Source organism: Ambystoma mexicanum, chromosome 3q (assembly GCF_040938575.1).
Source record: "Ambystoma mexicanum isolate Mex_15411 chromosome 3q, UKY_AmexF1_1, whole genome shotgun sequence".
NCBI classification, from domain to species: domain Eukaryota; kingdom Metazoa; phylum Chordata; class Amphibia; order Caudata; family Ambystomatidae; genus Ambystoma; species Ambystoma mexicanum.
In genome coordinates, this window is record NC_090926.1 from 1,289,181,159 (window position 1) to 1,289,199,273 (window position 18,115).

Genomic DNA, 18,115 nt, shown 5'->3' on the forward strand with positions numbered 1-18,115 from the left:
TACGGGACTCTGGCACTGCGATGGACATAATCCGCTATATTGGATGAAGATGTAGTGAATAAAGAGCCACAACAGACGGTGCGAACACAGAATGTTGTGCTAATCAAATGAATGTAATAGCCATCCAACGTGAGTGGGATGCAAGTGACAGGCATTGTCCGTGTTTCGCTGCGCTCATGTTGAACTTATGACACTACACGGTATGACTCAAAAAAACCATCTCTTTTGCCAGTGTGTTTGCTCTAGTGTCAATAAGAGGACTTGGGTCAGCAAGGAATTGAAATTATTTTTTTTAGCAAAACAGTGATCCCATGGGAGTGATGTGCCCATCCAATGCTATACTATGTGTGTGTCTTGAAGGGTTTTGCACGGGTATTGGGAAAGGATACCTCACGTTTTGTCATCTACGCAAGAAGAGATTCCACTCAATAGAGTCTAAATTAAAAATCCATTTTTGCTCCAGTTTTCAGAGCTTTAGATCTCGATCACCCCCACGTGGGTGTGGATTTAGAGTTTGCAGAATACACCAAAAGATGTCTTCGTGGGTGATGGCTATAGGTAGGAGACCTGACATTCACATTCAATTTTCCCGTGGGGGCCGGTGGGCAGGTTTTTAGAATGTCCCAAAGGTAATGGGTCTATTGGCACAGATGGCTGCTTCCGGGGGTGCAGCTGTATACTCGGCACCCCTGGCTATAGGGACTGATCAGTGCACGCAAAACAGATGAGCTTAGCAAGGCAAATGACGTCAAAAAGGTTCACTGGCCTCCAAAAGGCAGAACAGGTTCAAAACGTCTTATTGATTTCTATGGAGAGAAAGCAGCAACAAAGAATTTCGTTCCCAACATGTCCCTAAACACAGAAGAAGGTATTGACCCAATATTTAGGTGCGGAGAAGCCTTACTGGAACCTGAAACCCTCCAGGATTTCTCGCACTAAAGTTTTGTTCTCTAAATAGATGAGAAAAGGGACCGATTCCTCCCTGAACTCTTGTGAAACTAGGTGAAGGGCCCATCAGAGCCTCAGCTGCAGCTGACTGAGACCTGTAGCTACATATGATACTGTTAAATAGCAGGCAGGAGTCAGTAATTCAGGTTAAATCAAAGAAGGGGTTTATTCAGGTTTTACGACCGAATTTGCAGCTTTTATAACTCATATGACAAATAATGCAAAGTAAATAGGCTTCTCACTGGCACTGTGCTTTCAGAACGAATTTGCAGCTTTTGAAACTTAAATCACCAATAATGCAAAAATAAATAGGCTTCTCGCTGGCACTGTGCAGTAAAGAAAGGTCCCGCCTCCGATTTGCCTTCTTTAAATTCAAGTGTCCAGGGGAAGAAAGGTATAAATCTTGGCGAGGAACAAAACAAACTTCAAGTGTTCATTGTTGGCTTTTCAGTGCACTGGCCATATCACAGAACATTCCCTTTTTTCTGCCGGCTTTTCCTCATGAGCCGTGTTTGAACAAAGAAGGAAAATAAAGAAAACAAAACCACGAACGTTCCTCCCAGACGGCGGCGTGCTCTCGCAATTAGAGCTCTGCTCGTAAAATGTCACAGGAGTTCCAAGAGCACCCTTTCCTTGCCGTCTTTGTCTTCGCTGTGGTTGTCCGGATCCCTGGTTTGAATGTGCGGCTGTAGGGGCTTCCTCGGTCCCAGGGATAGATTGACCTAGTATGCCCACTCGAATCCACTGACGTCCGTGCTCCACTCCTCTGCGCCTGCACTCGGCTCCTAGATGAAAGAATCGGGAGAGCTAATGAGTTCCAGGTGGCTGTTTTTAACCGCACCTCCCCTCCACCCTCTTCACCTTCAGGTGTGCGCAATTCCTTCCACCTTTCCCCAGTCAGCCCCTCCCTTTCCCTCTCCACCTCCCGAGGCGTTGGTTTTTCTGCTTCTTTGTTTTTATCATGGCTCAGTGCAACTTCCATATCCCGTACTTTGCCCACCTCGTATCTCTTCCTGCCACGGCTATAGGGAAAAGGGAACCTTTCCTTCCTGGTATGCAACCCCCTTTTATTCATGTTTAGTTTAAAAGGAATATATTTGTTCTGACCCAGAGGCATTATGGGAGATGTAGTCCGTGGTCTGACATCCCCTGTTGGAAAACTTCTTGTAATTCCTACCAGTGACATATTGACCTTTCTCGTGTTTTTATTAGTGGGAGTCACTGTTCTTGGTGACTCAGGATTACTCGACTTAACTCCCTGGTTGGAGTTTCCTTGTGGTTTTTCTGTTTCTCCTGGCCATTGCCGGCCAACCCCACGGGCACCGGGGTTTCCAGCCTCACAGATACCTAACAACATGAACTAATCAACCCAAAGTGCAGGCACCCTTAAGCGTGCCCTCCTGACCCACGTATTGTAGCTGGACCCGAACTTCAACCTTCTGCCACTGGTCTGCACAGCCCCTCTGCATCATTGCGCCATCAGAAGCCAAACCTAAATCAGCTGTTGACCCTAACCTTACTGTTTAGGAGCAAACAAATGCTAAAGGCTTGTGACTTTCTTTCCGTTTGCTTGCTGCAAGATACAGATATACCTCTGATGTAGACGTGTATTTGTATTCTTCCTGCTCCTTTGCAGACTTATATTTATCCTATTTGTTCTGTCATTCTTCTATGCGCTCTTAGACTTGCAGCCCCACTAATCCATTTTAAAGAATTGTTAATTTATAGTATTTACTTGGCACTCTCCTAGATATGTGTTGCCAATTGGTAAAAACTCAACATGTTAAAAAACCTAGGTAAAAATAGATGTAGCACCCAAAAACTAAAAGATCATTATAAATAAGTCTCCCGGGTGTATGGTATTCATTTTTTCAACATTTCAGTCCATATTCACATTTATCTTTTGGCTATATTATCTGTATTTATTCACATATCTTGTCTGCTCTGTTTCACGTATTATTGTTACCCCAATATTAGTAGAGTCCTAAGCCAAGGAGTGCAGGGGACAGTGATGGAATGAGTAGGATTCATTTGACTAGTTCCACTTTGTGATGAATCGGAGATGAGTCCTGCCGAAAACCGGGCCTGGGACCCTTCTCATGTGGCCAGGGAAAGTCAGACTCTTCCTGATCCCGACCCTGGGGGTGGTGGTCTGCGGGAGGATCACATGGGGAGGCTGAATTAGGTTGAGAGGCATGTTCAATGTTAATGGATATTTGTACCGCACACTATCACCACCGGAGTGGTCCCATGGTGCTCTGGCGGATCTGAAAAGGAAAGGGGTTGGGGGTGTGTGTTAGGCAGGATTCTATGCAGTACTCTTTGGGTGCACTACAACAACCCTGACCTTAACCTTTGGTATAAGTCTGTACTACACAGGTTGGTAGCATGTTGAGCAGCCAGGCTGATCTCGAGGGGTCAATGCGAGCTGTAGGTGAGTTTACTTAGAGATTCACAGTATCAAGTATTCAAAAAAACTCATACACAAAAGATTTCCTGATTAAACAATTATTTATTTGTCAGTTGAAAGCATTCTTCAGAAGGGGGCAATGTAATAGCAACACACAAATACACTTCAAAATACACACTCTTAATATTTCTAATTCAGTATGTACCCTTTGGGATGGCACACAGACACGTCCTAAACCCTCAGGTGACTATAGTAACTAGGACACTGTGGACATTAATATACTACTGTTGGGATTTAGAATCACACTTAAGAGTTTGGTAAAAAAGAAAATGATTGTTAGAACAGAACAAGAGATCACACAAATATTCTGAAGCAGGTAAGTACTTTTGGTAACCCCCAATGCAAAGTTAGTTCACCCCTTCCTGGAAGGAAGACAAAACACAATGTCAGAGGGCAGAAGAGTCATTCAGGGAGCCAGGCTAAGCCAAAGTCAATTGGGCAAAAGTCTAGGTGACCTGAAGCACTTCTTGCAGGCAAGTAAAATTCTTGCACAATGTTTTAGAGGTCTTTGTAGAAAAGAAGAATTCAAAGTAGAGTCACAAGCTGTTTAGGCTTGTGAAGTAAAGAAGCTGGCAGCAACTCTACAGAGCAACCACAACAAGTCTCACCAACAGAGAACAAGTGCAGTTACACAACAAGAGGTAAGTTCTCTTAGAGTATACTGTACCTTTAGGTTGAAGAAAAGTGCAGCAGATGACTTCTGTTCATGTGCAGCTCTGCAGATCCTGGTGTTCCTGGGCCTCAGTCGTGGGGACAAGGACGACGTCTGGGGACTCCTGCACTGCAATGGGACGGTCACTGACCACAACCGGCAATCTTCAAACAAGTGGCAATTCGGTGTTTCAGCTCCTCGCGTCTAATGCAAATAGCAACACCGCGGTTCCTGGCTGTTAAGATGAGCTTTCCTTGCATCTTGGGTCCAGCACTCTGTTGAGGTGGCTCAGACTCGGTCAGTCCAGCTTCCTGGGAGCCCGGAGGATCTTCCTGGAGCTCTTGGCCATCTTAAAAGCAACGCACACGATCTGGTGTTCCTCTCCCTGGCTATTCGGTTCCAGCAGCAACTGCAGTGGAAATTCAACCAGCTCCAGGAGGATGTCCAGGTGGCTTACTTAGTTGATTGGTCCCACCAACACAAGGGGAGAAGTCGTCTTTGCAGGGGCTTATCTGTCAATACAAATTTGGAGTTTCTGCACAGCAGCAGGGCTTCACCGGGCAAACCAACAGTCCAGGAGTTGCAGCAGCTTCAAGTTTTCTTCGGATTCCTTCGTCCAGTGGTTGACTCTGCCTTCCAAGCCCAAAAGCCTCACATTTTATGCAGGTTTCTCCCATTAATTCCGGCCCAGCTGTCAGTCACCCAGCAGGGTGGCTGTCCTTGCCGGACAGCCAGCTGGCCAATCACTTACGAGTGCATTCTTGTCTCCTAGTAGACTAAGCACCGGTAGTTTCGGCCACCTCCCTGGCTTCCTGCCCCCGCCAGACACCCTGGAGCCAGAGGCGGGCTTCACTCCTGAATCCCGCCAAAGGTAAAGCGAACAAAGGGACCAAACCAGGTTTGGCGCGCAGAGTAAATCTCAAGAAAAACCTTTCCACAAAGAAATGGCGAAAAAAGAAGTCCGGGGCCATTTTGAGAAAAATGGCACCCTTGGGTGCTTTACTGCAGCTGCGAACGCAGTCTGTGGTAAATGCAAACCACGGTACTTAAAAGTAAAGCACTGCCACCAGCCATTCATCGAGGAAAGGGTAACATAAAAATGTTACATAAGAAGGTAGACAAAGGGGATACTAAGTAACCCCTCCAGCACCCTATTGTAAGATAGTGTGTGCTGGGTCTAGAAAGTTACAAGTGTAAGTAAAGTCATTTTCACTTCACTGCTCTTGGAAACAGTAGTTTATCCAAGAGAAGGTATTTAAACCTTTGGGAAATCTTAAAGACGTCCCTGTGTTACTGCACTGAAGGTGCTGTGTGACAAAATGCAAAAGGTGATGCTTATGGAGTTTCAGACTCCACAACCAAAAGAAACACAGATCAAAATCACATTTAAATGCATGAGAGAGTGGGGTAAAAGGGTCTTTCTCTCTCCAGGCAAAAAATTAGTGTCCAGCAAAAGAGCTGGGGGTCTCTAAGGTAGAGAGGAATTAGCACATTTTGAAGGGATTGGTTCCTCCGACGTATTCCACATCTATGACGGGTGATCACCACAGCTGTGCTGCTTCGGAAAATTGTCTGCGTCCTGCGTCGATGACGTCGATACGCTGTCCTCGAGGGCCTCTGTCGAGCCGACGTCACCGGATGATATACGTAGGACGCACAACACCCATAGCCTCCAGTTCCGTTTTTTCCGCGAACGTGTTCACTTCGGGGATCTCGGCACGCCTCGGTTCTTCTGAGTATTTCTATTGGTTCTTCGAACTTGTTTGTTTGTGAAGATATCATTTCTTCGTCTTCTATCCCGCAGCCGGGTTTTAAGAAGTGTCGGGACTGCAGTTCCAAGATGTCGCTGACGGACCAGCACACAACGCCTGCCTCAGGTGCCTCAGTGAGGACCATGCCACGGATGATTGTGATGATTGCCAGTCGTTGGCAAGGCCTTGCAGGAGCGGAAGAAGCTTTCTGTCGGTAGGGTGTCCAAGCCCCAAAAGTCGAAATCCGCAAGGCTTTCGACTGACGATTCGAGAAGCGACTCTCGGCGCCATCGGCGTAAGTCCAGGGGGTCTCGGGCCCGGAGTGGTTCCCGCCATTCCTCTGCCTCTTCGAGGCACTCGCGGAAGCACGGTCACTGGTCGCCTTCCTCGTCCGAGGACTCCGCCCGTCTTCGGGTTGCTTGTCCCAACAAGCACTCTTCTCCTGCGGAATGGGATGCATTTTGTACGGAGATGATGGCGATTTTCAATTGCAGGGCTCCGTTCCGTCCACGCCTTCGAAAGAAGCCGGCTAGGGCCACCGCTCGCACGCCTTCGTGCTTGGGCGGTCGGCGCAATCATCTGGAGCCTTCGAGGTCCCGATCGGACAGGGTGGATCGCTCTATCCATGCCCGCTCCAGGTCCCAGTCCTCGACGCCCTCAAGACCGTCGGAGCCTGTGAGGTCTTCGAAGACGTCAACGCCATCTGCGCCATGTCCGACGAGGGACTCTCTTGAGGCTCTGCCTCCGAGGAAGTCCTCGAGGCTGTCGAAGGACACGCTCGGGTGTCCGCCCTTGAGGACTTTGTCGAAGCCATCGGTGCCACACTCGACGCCAAATCCGTCAACCCCCTCAATGCCTTTTGTGGAGGCTTTACCAGAGGTACCCTGTGTGTCGGTGGAAACTCCAAGGAAGGCCCTGAAGAAGTCAGTTGGGCCTGTATTTAAGCCTTTTTCTGTGCCCTCTTCAAGGGATTTGTTCCAGCATCTGGATTATATTTCTGAGGTGGAGGAAGGGTCTGAGGAAGGTTTGCTACCTGATGAGGTTCCGGACGTCCTGTTATCTGGTCATAGCCAGTTGGAAGACCTGCGTCAGTCTTTGCACGACGCCCGTGGTCTTGATACCTCCCCGGAGGTTGAGTTTGGCAGGCCTGAGCCTGGTACGCATGCTGACTCTTCGTACAGGCGCCTCATGTCGAGGGTGACAGAGTACTTGGGGTGGTCTGCACCACCAGTAGATTTTCTGCAGGATGACCTGACAGATATCGTGGACCAAGGTCCACCAACTGACCCGGTACTGCCATTCCATATGGCTTTGCAAAGAAGGGTGGCGGCGGCTTGGACTGCTCCAGAGAGTCTCCTGGCAGTGGGTAAGTCGTTGCTGAAAAAGTACCGCCCAGCCAGTGGTGACCCCATCTACTTGTCCATGCACCCTACTCCGGAGAGTTTGATGGTGCAGGCGGCTACGGCCCCAGCAAAACGGGCATTGTACCCCATCATCCCTCCTGATGGGGACGACAAACATTTTGATGGTTGGGCGAAGAAGTCTTTTCTTCAGGGGGTATGGCTTTGAAAACGGCCAACTCTGTGTGTGCCTTAGCACGTTTCACTCACACTCTGTGGAATTTTCATTTGCGACTGAACATATTCCCGAAGGGGAGGAACGGGATGGCTTTCTTGCCCTTGTACAGGATGGCAAGGATATCATGTGTGAATCCGTTCAATCAGGACTGGACGTGGCAGACTGTGTCAGCTGGTCCATGGCGGCGAGCACCGTGATGCGCAGATTTGCATGGTTGCGGAAGTCTGGGTTTCCTCCTGATGTACAAGCCTGACTTCTCAACAAGCCCTTTGATGGTGAACATCTTTTTGGCAGCAAGACTGACGAGAGCCTTGAGGTTGCAGACCTCGAAGGCTGCAGCGAAGTCGTTGAGCGCTGAAGTCTGCCAACCTCAGCGTTTTCGTCCTAGGGGACAGCAATGGAGGGGAGGTTCCTTTCGATACTACTCTACCTTTGGTAGATCGAAGGGAGCTGCAAGTCAAAGGGGCCAATGTAGGAGTACCAGAGGTGGAAAACAAGGTCCTTGAGGTGCCAAGGCTGCTCAAGCAGTTGCCTCTTTGCCCTCAGGCACTGCTGCAGCCGCTTCAGCTCAGTCATGAGGTCATGTCCCATGGTTCGCCGGTTGGGGGAATGCTGGTGCAGCATCTTGTAGAATGGCGTGCCATTACTTCAGATGTGTGGGTTCTGGAAATCATAGCCCACGGCTACTGTCTTCCTTTCCGGCAGAGGCCTCACGACAATCCACCAGGGAATCTCTCTTTGAAGAGTCCGGATCCGCTCCTTGCACAGGAAATCAAATCCCTGCTGGAGAAAGGCGCCATAGAACTGGTGCCTGTAGCGAAGAGGAACAAGGGATGGTATTCCCCATATTTTTTGATCCCGAAAAAAGAAGGGGGATTGAGACCCATCATGGACTTGTGTGGTTTGAACAAGCTCCTCAGGAAGGACAGGTTCAAGATGGTTACTCTCTCTCAAGTCCTCCAGGCCCTTCAACTTCAGGATTGTTTGGTGTCTCCCGACCTCAAGGACACTTACTTTCATGTGCTGATTCATCCCGGGCTTAAGAAGTACCTGAGGTTCGCGGTTGCGACTCGCACTTTCAGTTTCGGGTCCTGCTGTTCGGATTGACTCCGCCCGAGGGTTTTCACCAAGCTCATGGTGGTGGTGGTGGCAGCGTATCTCGGGAAAGGGAAGATTCACATCTACCCCTACCTGGACGATTGGTTGATCAGGGTGCGCTCTCCCGAGCAAGTCCTGGACCATCTGTCAGTCACCTGCCGCTCCATTCACAAGCTGGGCTTCTCCCTCAACTTAAAGAAGTCCCACTTAACACCAACCCAGCGGCTACAGTACATCGGAGCAGTGCTCGACACATCCCAGGGGCAGTGTTTCCTTCCCCAGGTGAGGGCTCATCACATTGTGCAGATGGTGCACAAGTTTCAACATGCCCAGAGTCTCCCGGCGTTCGAGTTCTTGAGGTTGCTAGGCCTCATGGCATCCTGCATTCTTCTGGTGCCAGAGGCCAGGCTACGGATGAGATCTCTGCAGTGGGCTCTCAAGATACAGTGGTCACAGTCCTCCGGCAGGATGTCGGATCCTGTTCAGGTGCCGCTCTCAGTCACCCAGGATCTCCTGTGGTGGGCCATCGAAGGCCATCTGATGAAGGGGGCTTCATTTTGGCTACCCTGGTCGGAGATGACGATCGTGACGAACGCATCCCTCATGGGATGGGGAGCTCATGCCAACGAGTTGACAGTCAGCGGTCGTTGGTCCTTCCCACTGCTGTACGTGTTTCCTCCAGTCCCCGTCATTCCGCAAGTGCTGCAGAGGTTATGGAGGTTCGGTTCCCGAATGATCCTCATTGCTCCGGCATGGTCCCGGAGAACGTGGTACCCGGACCTTCTGAACATGTCCATCTGCCCTCCATGCCGTCTTCCCTACTGAAACAATCTGCTCTCACGGGAGGGGCGGTCAGGTTCTCCATCCAGAGGTCAAGTCCCTCAACCTTCATGCTTGGCTTCTGAAAAGTTGAGGTTATAAGGATTGGGACCTCCCTGAAGACGTGATGGTGTTGCTTTCGGCCAGAAGGCCTGAAACAAAGTCCCTGTGCCATTAGAGAAGGTTCTGCAACTGGTGCAGGGTTAGGAATGTGGATCCTTTTTCATGTGCCATTCCTGTGGTTCTGTCTTTTCTGCTTTCGTTAGCCCACAAGGGCCTGCAAGTGGGTACCATTAAAGGTTACCTAGCGGCGCTGTCCATATTTAAGTGCTCGTCTGAGGAGTGTTCTTATTTTAAGATTACTTTAATTTTGCAGTTTCTGAAAGGGCTCACTAATGTGTTCCCACCGTCACCTTTCCAGGTGCCCGGTTGGGATTTGTACTTGGTTCTTAAATTCCTAATGGGTGCTCCATTTGAGCCTTTACATTCTTGTCCTTTGAGACTGTTGACCCTTAACTGTATTTTTAGTTGCGGTTACTTCCGCTCGCAGAGTGAGTGAGTTGCAGGCACTATCTGCTAAGCCACCCTGCACAGTGTTTCATAAGGACAGGGTTGTCCTTAGGGTTCGTCCTTCTTTTCTTCCGAAAGTTGTCGGAATTTCATTTAAATTAACAAGGGGGGTCCTGGGAGTCCCTCTGCCAGACATTAGTCCTGGTTGCGAGAGACTTTCATTTAAGCCAGAAGGTCATTCTTCTGGCGTTCTATCCTCCTCCACATCCTGGTAAGGAAGAGGAGAGGCTCCATAGGTTGGATCCTAGGAGAGCTTTAAGTTTCTACATCTCACGCATGTCCCGGGTCAGAGTGGAGGATCAACTCTTTGTAGGATACGCTGGAATGCGTTTGGGGCAAGCTGTTACTAAGCAGACTTTGTCTAGATGGATTATCTTGACAATTTCTGAATGTTACCGCTTGGCGGGTAAGGACCTTCCGGTAGGCTTATGGGCCCATTCTACTAGAGGTGTGGCTGCCTCTACTGCTCTGCAGAGGGATGTTCCCATTCGTAACATTTGTGAAGCAGCCACATGAGCCTCTGTCCATACTTTCGTAAAACACTACTCCCTGGATTCTATCCATGGGCAGGACTTGGCCTTTGGCAAGGCGGTCCTCTATTCTGCAATTTAATTGGGTATTCTAAAATTCTAAGTTCTTTTCCCTCCTCCATATGTTGGTACTGCTTTGGGAGTCTGTCATAGATGTGGAATACGTCAGAGGAACCAATCTCTTCGAAGAACAAGTTACTTTCATATCTGGTAACGTTCTTTCGAGGGGATGTTCCTATGACGTATTCCACATTGTTCCCTCCCAGCCTGCCCCGCTACAGAATTTCTCATGCGATTGCAGCTTATGTTTCTGCAAGGTTTTCTGTGGTCATACTGGCAGAAGATTGGTGCCACACGTTCTGGGAAAAACTACATCTGAGGCTACGGGCGTCGTGCCTCCTGCTTATAACTTCCGGTGACGTTGGCTCGACGGAGGCCCTCGAGGACAGCGTATCGACGTCATCGACGCAGGACGCAGATGCCGAATATTTTCTGAAGCAGCTGTGGTGATTACCTGTCATAGATGTGGAATACGTCGTTGGAACATCCCATCGAAAGAACTTTACCATGTAAGAAAGTAACTTGTTGTTCTGAGAATTCTCCCTAAAGGGGGTGGGGGGTTTAGTGGGAATGAGCGGGGTAAGTGCAAGAGAGCAGTAATGTCCTGTTGGCAGCTTCAGTTCAGTTAACATCGTTTGCTGAGCTTGGGGGTGCTTTCCCGTCGGTAGATATCGTGTGCTGTTTTGCGAGGCTATTTGTGTTTTTTTTTGTTGTTGCGGTGTAGTGAAGTTTGTGCGGTTGTTGTGCTTTAGGGTTGTGGTTGTGTTTGAGAGGTGTATGCAGAGGGGGTGAAATTGTTAGTGGGTTGGTGATTGGCCTCGCTTTCTAGAAATGATATGTACTAAGTTTCCACCTTCTTTCTAGATGTGGCGCATGAATATCACTGCATTTCTATCTAGATCCGGCATTGGCTAATATTCATAATCCTGTATATATGTGACACACATCAATATTCACAATTATATCCCAATGTGTGTTAGGCAAAGTTAGTATGCAGTACCCTCTGGGCCCACTACACACAATTAGGACTACAGGTGTAAGCAAAACCAACCTTTGGTATAAGTCTGTACCACACAGTTTTTGGTAGCGAGCTGAGCAGCCAGGCTTATCTCAAGAGGGAATGTGAGCTTGTAAGGGTGGTCTATAATTGCAAGTATTCATGTAGACACAATACTCTAGGTTTCTTAGTAAAACACGTATTAATTTATTACACAGTTAGAAAACATTCACTAAAAGGAGGCAATTTATATCACACACAAATCTACTACAGTAATTCACGCTAACCGGTTCTGACACATTTAAACTACTTTGAAGTAGGAGCAAAATGGCATTCAGAGCATTTGAAGTCGGAGCAAAAAGGCATAAGTTAATAAAAACGAATGATAGTTACTTTAAAAGTGTGCAAATAGTTGAGCTCACCAGAGGAGTTGATTCAATGCAATAGGTAGCCCAAAGTCAATGGACTATTGTCTTGTATAGGTAAAAACGGTTCTGGTATTTAAACGGAAAAGTCTTTGCCACAGTTCTCGGAAGTAGTTCACAGAAGAAAGGTTCATATGTCGGATCACAAGCTGACTAGGCCTGCAAGTTGCCAAAGTTGTACACACTTTCGCAGTGAGAGGTAAGTTCTCTCGGTCAGGTTTTCACAGTACCTTATTTTGAAGAAAAAGATGCAGCTGAAGACTTCTATTCCTGGCAGTTCCTGCAGATCTCGCTGTTCCTGAGCTTCAGTCATTGGGACAAGAGGGAGGACGTCGGGACTTCTGCACTGCACAGGGACTAGTCGCAAAGCTGGCAAACTGGCAAATCTTTGATTCCGGTAGCTGTCTTAAAGCACACAAACTGGTGTCCTTCTCCCTGGCTATTCGGTTTCCTGCAGCACTCTGAGGAAAATACAACCAGCTCTGAGAATGGTGTCCAGGTGGCTTACAAATTGATTGGTCCCCCCAACTCAAAGGGATAAGTTGTCCTTGAAGGGCTTCTCTGTCAAGATGAACTTGGAAATTCGGACCTGCAGCTTAGCTTCACCGGGCAAACCAACGGTCCAGGAGTTGCAGCAGCTGTCCTCTTCCAGCTCGTCTCCGGTTCTTTCATTCCAGTGGTTGACTCTGCCTTCCAAGCCAAGAGACTCGCCTTTTAAACAGTTTTCTCCCATTTATTCCAGCCTAGCTGCCACTCACCCAGCAGGGGGCCTGTCCTTGCCGGAGAGTCAGCCAGCCAATCATGCCAGAGTGCATTTGGGTCTCCTAGGTGACTAAGCACTGGGAGTTTCGGGCACCTCCCTCACTTCCTGGCCAGACACTCAGGCACCAGACGCTGTCTTCAGTCGTGAATCCCACCAAAGGTGTAGGAACAAAGGGACCAAACCCGGTTTGGTGCACAGAGACAAACTCTGGAAGGACCTTTTCAAAAAGAAATGGCGAAAAAAGAAGACCTGGACCTATTTTAAACAAAGGGGGCTCAGATGCCATCTTGAAAAACATGGCTCCCGTGATGTTTAGCTACCGGTGTTCGCGGTCAGGAAAAATCATGGTAGTTCGTTGTAAAACCACTGCCACCAGCCGTTTCTATTGGAAAGAGTAGCATTTGACTGCTACATGAGTTTCTAGACATTGGGGATACTAGGTAACCCCTCCTGCACTCTATTCGAAGATAGGGTGTACAGGGTCTAGGAATTTAAAAAGACTAGTAAAGCCAATTTAACCTTACCTTCTCTAGGTAACAGTAGTTTATCCCATAGAAGGTGTTTAAACCTTGGGACAGCCTAAAAGGCTCCCTGTGTCACTGCACGGAGGCTGCTGTGTGACACGCATGAAAGGATGATGCCTATGGAGTTGTCTAAAACCCCATAATCAATGATCACAAGAGTAAAAAACACATCAAAATACATGAGTGGGGGGAAAAAAGGCTTACTCTCTCCTGGTAAAAAAAAAATCAAGTCCTCAAAATCCAGGACTTGCTGGGGGTCTCTAAGGTGAAGGGAATTGGCACAATTATAAAAATTCTCCCTAACAATATGGCACTTGCTAACATTCACAATCCTATCTAGAGCCGACACAGGTTAATGTTCACAATTCTACCTAAATGTGGCATTGGTAATATTCACCATTATATCCCAATGTTGTACTTGCTAACATACATAATCCTATCTAGATGTGACACAGGCTAATGTTCACAATTCTACCTAAATGTGGCATTTGCTAACATTCACAATTCTATCTAGATGCAACGCAGGCTAATGTTCACAATTCTACCTTACTATCCTAGAAAGGCACAAGCTGATAATCGCAGTACTATCCTGGAAATGCAGAGGCTGATGATCACGGTGCTGTTCTATTGTGGTGCTTTCTAGATGTGAAGCAAGTCAGTATGTGGTGAATTCTAAGTGTTCGGCGCAGTCTAATAATCGCAGTACTATCCTAGTAGACACAGGTTAATAATGCCCTAGTGTTAGCAATAATAATCTAGTGTGGAGAGGCATGGGAAATCCCCTTCAATAACTTTCCCTAAGACCCTACAATCTTAAAGGCCTACTGTAAAATTGGAACTGTGTGAGAATATGGTCATTTGAACATTGGGGACTTCAAGTCGCACAATGCCCAAAGTACTGGGACGAGTAAGAAGGATGCAGAGGCATTAGACTGCCAGGTGCAGTCTACTGGTTCTAATGACCCATACCTAAGAGGGACTGTTGACTATGAAAGGCACCCTCAGGTGCAGGCCATTAGGAGTAGTAGAAGGTGGAGGGACTGCAGAGATTCCATATTGCAGTAGCAGCAGAAAAGCAGAGAGGTCCTAACCGCTGCTATTGCCAAAGCAGGTGATTGTCCCAAGAGAGTCTCCACGTTTAAAGGCTTTGTATGCAGCAGTTGCACGGCAGGAAGCGTTGCTGAGGAAAGCTTTTCCACCTTTGATGGCCCTGAATGCAGGGGTTGCGCGGATGGAAGCACAAGTTTAAAAAGCTTTCCCTATCGTAACTTGGTCTCCGGCTGTAGGCAAGCACCAGAGTGTCTGTGGAGCGACGTACGCTCCTCTCCCAACCGCCGCAGGCCGCGGGATGAGGAGCAGTTTGACATGCAGAGCGAGTGAAAGGCACTGTAGCAGCAGAGCGATCGGACACATATGCAGTACCCAGTGAGTTCACGATCATTGTGTGACCCCGTAACGCTCCGTAATCGCCTGCTGGCTATAAACGATTGTTTTGAATACCGAACTGATGTTAAGAGGTTCAGATGGCAGAATAAGACCGACTGGGAATATCAAACTGATACCAAGAAGCTAAAGTGGGTAGAGTAAGAGCTTTGGGAGTAGATAAGTTTGTTATAATTCTACACAAAGGTCAAAACAATTGCCAAAGCCAAAAGAGGGCAATATCCCAAGAAGCTAACAAAAACTATTACAAAGCCAAGAGAGGGCAATATTAAAACCAGTATTGCCAAAGACAAAAGAGAACAATACTAAAACAAGCTAACAAGACTTATTGCCAAAGCCAAGAGAGGGAAATTAAGAAGCAAGCAGATTGTAAGTCCTATTACCAGAGTGAAAAAGGGTCAATAGTTGGAAAATACCTAAACAAGCATTGTTTTAGCCCAAGAAGAGCATGTGTGAGTCATTTTCAGCATTTGGTTGATGTAAGAGTGGGAAAACAAGAGTAACAGGAGAGCAGCCCTCCTGATAGAAAGCATTCAGGTGAGAGGAGCATAACCTGCATTGTATGTGGCAATCACGTGTGGAACAAACCACACCAATGTGTATCGTGTCTTCTGAGAAGAAGCAGTCAATACTGTAGTTGAAAATAAAAAGACTTTGCTAAGTTGTTTGAAGTAAACTTTACCACTGAAGTACTTGTAGTAGTGTTACGGGTTTTAGTCCTGGCAGGCGAGAGTATACCAGGGCAGTGATTTTGTAGTGGTAAGCCTGGCAGGTTAGTGGACCAGGTGCAAGTCTTTGAAGTACTGTGTTGTAGTTAAAGACTGTGAAGAAGTGGCCAGACCACTGAAATATGTTTTGAACTGTTGTGAAATCATTATTGTTAATATAAATAAACTGTGGAAGAGTTTTCTTTTTTCTAAGAAGTTGTGCTGAATACTTTTCTACAACTGGAGAGACATAGACTTGTCGTCTATGTTGAACTGTTGGCCAAAGTCCAATTGAGAGACTTTTGAAGTAATAAGAACTTTATCATTAGAACTTTGTTGCAGACAGAACTTCCCAAATGTTGAACTGTTGGTTGAAAATCCTGCTTTGAATCTGAGGACGAGGGATTTCACCCAGGTTACAAGCAGAAACGGTTATCAGGTTTATATGGAATATAACTGTTATTTCTTTATATCTGAATTGCCATATATTCAGTTTATACGCAACTAATATTAACATGTTTCAAGTAGTGGGGTCGTACGCCTAAGAGTGCATGGAAGAATGATGGAATGAGTAGGATTCACTTGACTAGTTACGCTAAGACGTCAAGTGTAAGAAATTGTTCTTGTTGCAGCCAAAGTAATGTATTAAGCTGTAGGTAATTCATTTTCTATGCATAATAGAGAGAGCACACGCATATACCCAAGGTTAAGCCTAGAGTATTCTGGTCAGTGTTATGTAAATCATCCTCAGTCGGTCTCTGGCTTGCGCTCTCTAGTGTAACTCTGTCTGCCTCACTTTAGTTTGACTTATTGGTTCAATGATCTCCTGTTTTTTTTTTGTTGCCAGATCAGGCCCCAAAGCAAATGCTTTCTCGGTCTCCACAGCACTTGATTCCAAGTCCTACAGAAGTGATCCCTGCTGGAAGCGCAGCTCCCCCGGGTATGAACATATCTATTCTGTGTGCTTGGAAGAGATGCCAGTGACAGGGTCCTAATTCACACTGTCTCCTCTAAGTCTCAGGAATACCCTACGCTCCCAGGGACATGCTGGAAGCCATGCAGCAGAGAATGGACCGGTACAAGACTGCAGCAGCCCAGGCCAAGGAGAAGGGGGATGACCGCAAGGCACGGATGCATGAACGCATCGTAAAGGTGAGGCGGCAATGCAGTTATTCCACTTAAGAGAATGCACCGAGATGCCTTTGATGAGGGAAGTGGGCCTGGAACTTGCCTGGGAGAAGTCATCAGCCAGGCATCATTCTCGAGAGGGAACGTTGACCTCAACTTCCCAGGATGATGGTAGCGGTTCAGTAACCTGTCTGGGGGAGGTAAACCAGACCAGAGACCTAGCTAGAAGAGGGCCCAGTGGTCGGTTAATTTAGCCTGTGAGGTGGGACGTGGGTTTAGGAACTTGCCTGGTTGGTTGCCTTGTAAGTTGCAGGGGAGCGCATCAAAGGATAGGGCAGTTGAGCTGGAGGACATGCCTGTAGTAGATTGGGGTGAGGTCTGGGGGGTATAGGGCTGTAGGGCTGGGGAACTGACCAGGTTGAGAGGGTATTAGGGACTGGGAGCTGGCCTCAGTAGAATGCAGGCGTGGTGCTAACCTGTGGTAGAGGGCTGTGTTGGCAGGCAACTGGCCTGAGAGGACAGCAGGGATGAGCACAATCCTGGGTGAAGGCAGTATTGCTATGGCCCTTGTGTGTGAGAGCCTTGAGATTGGGAGTTTTCCCTGGAGTGAGCAGGGACTCTTGCCTGTGATCAGACAGTTTGTTGGGGGGGGGGGGGTCATTGGTGGTGTGGAGGGGAAATGACCTGGGTAGGAAGTATTTGGGCCTATTTGTATTTGAACTTGGAGTGGGCCGGTAACTCTGGCATGTGGGCAGGGAGACTGGGAATCTGGCCTATGGATGGGAAGTGGATTTGGGGAGACTGGTTCTGGAGCTGACCACAGAACTGGCAGTGGGGTCGTGGAATTGGCTTTGGAGCAGGCAGTGCATATGCTGCAGCTGGCTTGGGAGGAAGCAGTGCATCTGGGTTACTATCTGGGTGTGGCATGTAGCCTGTGTGGGCTAAGGTAATGCTTCTGGGCAGGGAGGAGGGGGGGGGCATGTAACTTCATAGGACTGAGGAGTGTGTGTTTAAGGTAAACAGTGGTATTGAGATGTTACTCATACAACATCAATTTCTCTTTTAGCAATACCAGGAGGCCATCCGTGCTCACAAGGCTGGGAAAACAGTCGACTACTCTGAACTTCCAGTGCCACCAGGTGACTTTGCATTTTAACTCCAGGGAAAATCCAAGCAGGTCTGCTCGTTGGATGTTGAGCTTAAATGCAGCTCTCTGTAAGTTGCCTCTGATTGGCCATATATGTGTTTAGTGTGAAGAGTTCACAAACCTGTGGGATCACCTACTTGATTCTATAGGCCTGGAACGTACACCACTAATGTGGTCTCCTGTTGCCAGTTTGCAAATGGGGTGAAACTTTGGGTGTAAGTGGCTACTGGGAGAAAAGCAAGTCCTATATTGTGTGGCTGAAGTTGGTTTTTCCTATTTGTGCCAGGTGGTTTCAGAAAGGGACTCCAATAAAGGCAGCTTGAGAATCAAGACTGACTGTTTTGGCCTTGAAGAGCGAAGAGGCCTGGCTGAAGTGCTCAAGGCCCAATGTACAATGCAAAAAGATTTCACCTGGGTTCCCTTGGCCACAGGAAGACAGTTCAGTGAGGCCAGAGGTGTGCTGTCTATGCAGAGGTAGTGGTTTGCGTGACAGTTTATTGTTGAA

The 18,115-nt window shown here is 47.7% G+C and overlaps 1 protein-coding gene across 3 annotated transcripts in view; it reads left to right on the forward strand.

The window, feature by feature from the left end:
- CC2D1A (coiled-coil and C2 domain containing 1A) overlaps positions 1-18,115 on the forward strand; it is a 988,624-nt gene that overhangs the window by 287,505 nt on the left and 683,004 nt on the right. For all 3 annotated transcript variants that reach the window (XM_069604374.1, XM_069604377.1, XM_069604375.1), the window contains 3 exons: positions 16,183-16,275; positions 16,351-16,487; positions 17,530-17,602. In XM_069604374.1, coding sequence (XP_069460475.1) covers positions 16,183-16,275; positions 16,351-16,487; positions 17,530-17,602 — 303 coding nt within the window. The remainder of the gene's footprint in view (positions 1-16,182; positions 16,276-16,350; positions 16,488-17,529; positions 17,603-18,115) is intronic.